Consider the following 7,945-nt stretch of genomic DNA (forward strand, 5'->3'; position numbering starts at 1 on the left):
CATAAGACCGTACAGAATCATACAACAATAAGTCTAAAGTCACCAAACTAAGCAACAACTGTCGCTATCCCTATCCAGTTGATGTAGGGGCGCTGAAAGTCTGGGCCTAATACCAAACAGACCACGCAGCCAAACCTAAACATCTAAAGACTTGAGGTCCCACCCAGGACGCCTGCCGGGTATGGGCACCCACCAGTCCGGCGTGCTTCTCAACCAGGACCCCTGCCGGGTATGAGGCCGCCGCAGCCACCTGCCACGAATTCATCTTCAGAGCTGTACTACTGCATCAACCTTGGCCGGTCCAACTGCCGCCGACGCCACCATGACGCCAGGCAGCGTCACCCTCCTGCGCTAGTCCATCTCCGCTCATCAGGCGGCGAGTCTCCACTGCGCCACGCCGCCGAGATCCGCCGTCATTAATGGAGCAGATGAAACACTGTTCCTCCTCTTGTCCCCTCCAACCAGCACTCGCTCCAAAACGATGCCCCCATGAGGGAGAACGATACCGATAGCACCGTCATCGTCCGATCCGGTAGACCCAGATCTAGGGTTTTCCCTGGAACTTCCCGATCAGGTTGATGAGACCTGCAACGACGATGCCTTCAGAAGGAAACGACGTCTGAGACGCCGCCATCGTCCGCCAAGACCACAGTCTGGCGCGATTTTCATCGGAAGCCACGTCTTCCCGACCTCGTGGCTGGCTGGAACCGAGCGGAACCTCGCCATGAAGACGTATGTTGTCGTCGGTACTCCGGCGGAGATCCGGCATCTCCTCACCGGTCCCTCCACGCGCCGCCGGTCGGCGAAAAGCCTCCCCGCGACGGATCCAAACGGGGCGTTGGATCCGCAGTAGCCATCGTCACCATCACGAGCAGGACAGCCCACCTCGCCGGATGGGGCACTGCCACCGCTGCCGTCCATGCAGGGCCGCCGCTTCGCCGGCGATGGTGCTCGGGCCCCCGCCGCACAGCCCGGATACTCCGTCCTAGCCGCCGTCGTTGGATCTCATGAGAAGGGCCGCCCCCGCCGCCTCAGATGGGATCCGCCGCCTCCTCCCGCCGAGGACCTTTGGCACCGGGCCCGCCGCCACCGCGGCCCACGCCGGCGGCAGCGGCGGCAGGAGGGGGTGGAGGGGGAGGTGCTGGCGGCGCTAGGGTTGGGGCCTCGCATCCAGCTATGAGCTTTCTGCCCCGATTCAGCACTGAGCCGAGCCACTTGGAGACGAAGAGGTCCAACAGCCAGGCATCCAGCCACCGCGTGTAGCAGCGCTGATGGTGACCTATCCCTATGCCAAGGAGGGCGTGGCCATGGCGGCTGCCAGCGGCTAGCTATCAAGGCAGTGAGTACAAGACCATAGAACTAGGCAGCTGGCGCACAAGAAATTTTCTTTCTTTCTTCAAATTTTACTTGACAACATCATCTCGATACAAATTTCCCTATACAGCAACCTGAAATTGCACTGACTAATGCCTAATTAACTGTATGGTTTAGCATCAATTTTTTTTGGCCCGCCCAACTTATTTGTTGTAGCTCCGCCACTGATTAAAACGGCATTTGCCCGTCCATGAAAAAGTCCACGGGTGAAAAATTATGTCCATGTCCAAACCTGATGAATATCCATACCCACTGGATATCCACCGGTTCTCCCGAGACATATAAATAAGACATAACACAATGTTAACATAAGCTCTTCCATTCTTTGACCTCTCTATTCTTCTACCTTTTTAGAGAGAAAAAAGGAACAACCACTGGACTGGGGAATTTAAATCGGCACTCAGGAGCATCATAGTGTCAATCTGCCTTTTTTTTACTCAACAGCACCTGCCTTTTTTTTACAACATATTTTTGAAATCAACAGCACCTGCCGTTTAATGGCAAGCTAACACAAAAGCTGTACGGTGCAATTCATGGTGAGGCAGCCTTTTCACTTACCGTGTGAAACTAGCCCCGGTTTTCCTTTCGAACTCAACTAATCAAAGCCCTAGTTGATCTGGTGCAGAACCAATGACAATGATGGTTGACACCAACGAATTCAAACAAAGAAAACGAGAGTAGTACCTTGAAAGTAGAGATTGGGGCACGGCTGACGCAACGTAAGCTCCATGTGAAGGTCAGTGCCTGTGTCAACAACATGAACTATCATCATCACCAAATTCTACGTTGCGACCTTGACTTTGATAATTATAAACGCTCTGAATGGTCCAAAGCAGAACAAGACGGAACGGCAAATTCGCTGAATTGCTTGGCGGAGTACATTTCTTTAAGCTGTGAAAGTCTTTGGACTTTAATAGGAAAGAAATGAAATAATTGTAAAAGAAAAAAAGATTGATGCTTCAGGTTTTTTTTGAAGATGTATGCCCTTATGCATTTTTTTTGTGGGCATACATTACTTGTATTCATAAAAGTAATGATGCACAGATGATACACATACAAGCAAGATAAAACATGAAGGAACAAGTGGTTGTACTGCTGCATACCACCATCGCCGTAACTATCAAGCACCCACGACCTTCGCTGTCGCCGGAGAAGAAGAGCACCAGAATCTGGTTCACATCTTCTCGCTGAAGAAACCCCTAGCCAGGAGGCGTTAACGAGTCATGATAACCATCAACCCGGGAAGGTTGGATCTAGCTCGATAAGGAACATCGGCTGGACGTGCCCTCTGAGCCTCTGCAACACCGGATCCGGGGTCAACGCCAACCCACCCGTCAATAGGCGGCCGGATCCCCCACAGTCTTCCGCATATCTGCCGCAATCATCACGGACGCACTTCAAGAAAAGTCCATCCCTACCGCTATACCAAGATGCAACGGCAGATCGAAGAGACTCCAACATCTTGGACTCTACAAGCCTCTCGTCGGCACCAGCAACACCTCCGACAAGCAGGAGCACGGAGTAGGAGACCATTATTCCCATGAGCACCATCGGCATCTGCTCCACCATGACACCAACGGAGGTAATTCGAAAACTTAGAAAACATAGTACTAAAACACACCCAAATGAAGAACGGGGCCTTCCCTCCCCCTCACGACGCTAAGATGACGATCGAAGGAGAAGGGGAGCACCGCCAACCCCGGCGAGTGCCCTGGGTTTGGTAATCGCCACTGCCGCTTTTCTGTTCGCAAAAGATTGACGCTTTGTAATAGTTATTATTAGGTCTAATGGGTCTTGTTGGCAGATGGAACTTGAGTGAATTTGAGGCACCCTGGCTTAATCACGACTATGTACCAGGACTTCTACGACTTCTCTCTACCGACTTTGCAAGTCGGAGGCTTTGAGGACTTGAAGAACTAAACTACTCCCCCCCCCCCCCCCCCCCCCCCACAACACACACACACATTTCCAGATTTTTATTTCCGTTTGATATTTTGAAGTAACATGAAAATGACAGTTTAATTTTTGAAAATTTATAATAGTCTTAAAAAAATTGAGACCATATTTGTAAAATGTATTTTTTAAGGTTCCTTTTTGAAAACACAAAAATAAAATTACGGGTCATTTTTTATAAAATGGGAACCAATATAGGTAAACATGGACATTTTTTAAAACCCCAAACCATTAATTACTAGTAAATTGTATGTGCTTTGCACATCATTTAAATATATAAAAGCATGAAAAAGTACATTTGAATATGTATTTCCTTTCATAGAATTGTATTGGACAAGAATTAACTTGGTTCTTATCTCTCTAGAATCCAGATTGTTCTGGTCTCTTTATTACTGGGGTATCAAATAAGCATGTGAAAAGATGTTTTTAGAACACATGAGATGGCAGAGTTGGGGGCTCAATTAGAAGGCCACGTGACAGAATCCTATAAGTTGAAAACTTTATCCAAGGGATGAAAATGCTCGGATTTGCCATCTCTCGACCGTTGGATGGAGCACCAATGGCTAATATTTGAAGCTATTGGCGCACTATATAATGGTATAGATATTTTTTTTATTGAACATATTGAAATTTCTGAAAAACATTAAAATAAAAAACTGAACAATTAACAAAACAAGAAAAACGGACCATAAGTTCCCTAAAATCGGGTTCACGTAGCTGCAAATTGGTCGGCCCGATGGTGCTCACTTGTCTGGTCGAAAGGGCAGATATTTGACGCAGTGCGTCAAATAGGATTTGCTCTCCCATTTAAACGCGATCATGCTTCTTGCCGATTTGAATTTTGCAGTCCACTTGGCCTTTTCTCTAAAAGAGGGAAGACGTTTTTTGTCGGATTTCTCTCACTGAGATCTTCAAAATTAGATCGCGTTTTAATAAGTTTTGACGATTTTTTTCCATGAAAAACAAAAATTGGAAACAAAAAAAGAGAAAATGAAAAAAAATGAAGAAATGACAACAGAAAAACCAAAGCAAGGTTGCAGTTTTTTCTTTTTTGGGGAAGCACAGGCTATGTTTTTTTTTCAGAGAAGCACCGGGTGTGCTCCTCGCAGAAGCAGACAAGTTGTGATTTTTTCCCCTTTTTTCTTCAGGCTCGCGAAGCACATGCTGTGTTTTTTTTCAGGGAAGCACAAGGCTGCGGAAGCACATGATGTGCTTCTCGTAGAAGCGGATCCTGTGCTTTTTTTTTCCAAGAAGCATAATTGTTTTTTCCTTTTCGAGAAGCACATCTATGCTTCTCACGGAAGCACAGTTGTATTACTGAAGGAAGCAAAACTCTGCTGCACATGGTAACACAAGTTTTCTTTTTTGAGAAACACATTTGTGCTTCAAAAGTCAAAAGAAATCCCCAAGAACTTAGGGAAAACCAGGCAATAACCGAAAAGCCAAAAACAACAAAAATCATCTAAAACCCCGAAGAACACATGAAAAATCTAGAGAAAGTGTCCAAGACGCGACACGTGGCCGAGACTGGACGCACCACTTGGCACACCCACAAGCAAAAAGTTGACTCTTGCCAATTAGTTTTCTTTCTTGAGAAATACCTATAATTTTATTTATACTCATAACAATTATAGAAGCCCCGCAAGGGGTAACAATTTGTTAGCTGCTCTCGGTTGTAGCCTTGTACTACCTTCGTCCCGATTTATTGGTCCCCTTCGTATTTTATGTCAAATTTTGGTCTCAAATTTTACTAACAAAATGTTAATTCATGTCATAAAAATTTATATAATTGAAAAACACGAATTCAATATGTAATTTTCGATGACATGCATTAATATTTAGTTAGTTAAATCTCTAGTTAAAATTTGGCACAAAATTTTGAGGGAACCAATAAACCAGGACAGAGGTATCCTGCGAAGTGTTTATGGTCAAATGCGGCCTATGTACACGGCCCGTAGACTACCATCAGAATCTTCCGCTGAAACAGCATCGGCCGTTTAGTGGCCCAACACACAACCGACCCTCTCCTTGCCTCGCTGCAGATAATTTCGGATAGCATTTTACGGCTCCCCTTCTCCCCCAGCTCCGCCTCCCCAAATCGCAGCCGAAACCTCGGGGAAGCTCGCCTCCACATCCATGGCTTCAGCCGCGACCTTTCCGAAGCTCCAGCTTGGTCCGCGATGCCACGGCTACTCCCATCTTCAGGTTCAGTTAATCCTTCAACCGTACGTACCCTCACGCAAGCAGCGCAGGAGTTCAACGAGTGATTGCCATTGATTTAACCTTGTAGGCGGCTGACCCGGTCCATGTCCACATGAAGATTGGTGATTCTTGCAAGTGCCCCATGCCCGCCCAAGGGTAAAACCTAAATTTTCCATGGACCATGTTTGTAACCTGTATGTGTTGCTTTTGTTGCTTCAGTCTTCAGTTTACCAGGAGATACTTGTGGTAAAAATGTACCAGGTTGCTTGTTTCTACCGGGAGAAGTGCAAGGCACACATTCCTGCCGGTGTCGGCGGCTCGATCAGGTGAGCTGCAATTTCTGCCATAACATACCACTGAAGTACATGTGTTGATCTTTGTCCGTGATGTTCAAGTGTCATGCGGAACCTTCAGATTCAGAGTTCAGACACTGTGTTGAAGTTTTCAGAAAACTGCAGGTCGGGGCGCATCGGTCGCCGAGGCCGAGAAGACCGGGCTCTCGCTGGATAGCTTCAAGACAACCGTTGTCAAACGCGACGACGAAAAGATCCATGTGAGATTGTTTGTGCACTCTGCCATGCCATGTTAAATTAAAGCTGTCAACTCAAAAAAGAAATTTTTTAAAGCTGTCCACATCTAGTTAGTCACATAGTTTGGTGCAGACATTTCTCTTCAACTTAATACTAAGGACATTGTACTATGGTTAATGACGTAGGGCAGTTTTGAGTGGTCTTGACTCATCTGATGCTGGGAACTTGTTGTCTGCAGTTAAGAATCGAGCTGCCCGGGAAGGAAACGCAGAAGGTGTTTGATGCAGCCCTGACGAGCCTGGCCAAGGACGCGCCGCCGGTTCCAGGTTTCAGAAGGTCTAAGGGAGGTATTGATTCATTAATCTAATCCCCATTTCCTTGCAAGAAACAATGTTATATATTTGATTGCTTGCATCAAGTCACTGAAGCTTCTAACAATTTTGTTGCCATTTTTCTTCATGGATATCTGTTGGATGATTGAAGGGAAAACATCAAATGTAAGTGCATGTGAACCTTTCACGCCTCACTTGCAATGTGGGAGCTTTTCCCCGGTTTTTGTCCGAAACTCCGCCGTTCCAAATGGGGTTTAGTGTATGGGGTTGCCACTTTTAATTGCATTGCAAGGCTACCTTTTCTTTCACGCATGCTTTTCAAGAGGGTTGTTAACCAACTCCTCCTCGGAATGGCAAAGTCTTTTAAAACACCGTCCTTGTTCAGAAATAAAACCACCCAAGGACAGGGAGTAGTTTCTTTCCATCGAGCATCGCCGAGTACGCTCAGCTGTTACCGGCTGAATTTTCAACCGAAAGTGTGGGCTACTACTAAATACTAATTGCAATCAAGAGATGACACGGCTAGACATAGACATAAACTACACCATCAAGTCTGCACTGCTGTCCTAACCCCCCACATTAAGAACCGAGGACTGACGATGGCTTCTGAATCCCTGTACTGTGTCCAGATACCAAGCAGCATTCTCCTGTCGATGCTCGGCAAGAGCCGGGTCACCAAGTTCATCCTTCAGGAAATACTCAGTGTCACCGTCGGCGATTTCGTCAAGAAGGTTGGTGCCATTTCGTATAAAATTAGAACAGGCTAGCCAACCTTTGACCTTTTGGATTCAGAATAAACTGACGCTGGCCTTGCAACCGATGCAGGAGAACCTCAAGGTGAACCCTGAGATCGCGACGACGCAGTCAGAAGGCGACCTGGAGTCGTCGTTCGCGCCGGGCTCGTCGTTCGGGTTCAATGTGATCCTCGAGCTGGAGAAGGAGCCTGACACCGATGACGCCATTGATATCGAGCTATCGGACTCCAAGGACGCCCCTGACGTGAAGCAGTCCGACTCCGAAGAGCCTTCCGAAGAGGAGCCCCCCTCCTCCACCTGATACTTCAGAGAGGAAATGCCTCCGTGTATTTATTCCCTGGTGAATGTGCTTCAGATTCAGAATAGCATTAGCAGGCAAACAATTGTTCAGATAAAACACCAGAGATGATCTGCAGGTTGCGGGGGACACATCACTGAAGATGTGTGTGTAGCAGCACTGAACATGCAGACACGTTAGATTTGGGGAGACGTGGGCCCATGATGACAGCGCCGCAGCGCCGGGCTCCAGCGCAGCAATGATGAAAAACCCTATCCAGTTTGTCTGCAGCATGATCCACTGGCACCATGGCTTCGGCTTCGAACTACCCGATCAATCATTTGGGCCGGGGTGCTCCACTCCACTCCTCAAGCCTCACACGCCACCCCACCCCACATCACCAGTGACCTAGTACCAACTCACGCACACGCATGATCCATGCAAGAGAAATACAGTATTATAACAACGAAATACATTGTTCTTCCAACCCTATCTTGTTTTCCCAACTCCGATCCCGTGGCC

General features: G+C 47.3%; 1 protein-coding gene across 1 annotated transcript; it reads left to right on the forward strand.

Annotated features, from left to right (window-relative positions):
* Positions 1–5,312: 5,312 nt before the first annotated feature.
* On the forward strand, positions 5,313–7,716 carry LOC125545585. The gene is made up of 8 exons (XM_048709595.1): positions 5,313–5,532; positions 5,618–5,685; positions 5,791–5,855; positions 5,988–6,082; positions 6,298–6,406; positions 6,543–6,556; positions 7,021–7,122; positions 7,217–7,716. The coding sequence occupies exons 1-8, from the start codon at positions 5,464–5,466 to the stop codon at positions 7,445–7,447; spliced, it is 753 nt and encodes a 250-aa protein (XP_048565552.1). The 5' UTR covers positions 5,313–5,463; the 3' UTR covers positions 7,448–7,716.
* The last annotated feature ends 229 nt before the right edge of the window (positions 7,717–7,945 follow it).

Source organism: Triticum urartu, chromosome 3 (genome assembly GCF_003073215.2).
Source record: "Triticum urartu cultivar G1812 chromosome 3, Tu2.1, whole genome shotgun sequence".
In the NCBI taxonomy this organism is placed as follows: Eukaryota; Viridiplantae; Streptophyta; class Magnoliopsida; order Poales; family Poaceae; genus Triticum; species Triticum urartu.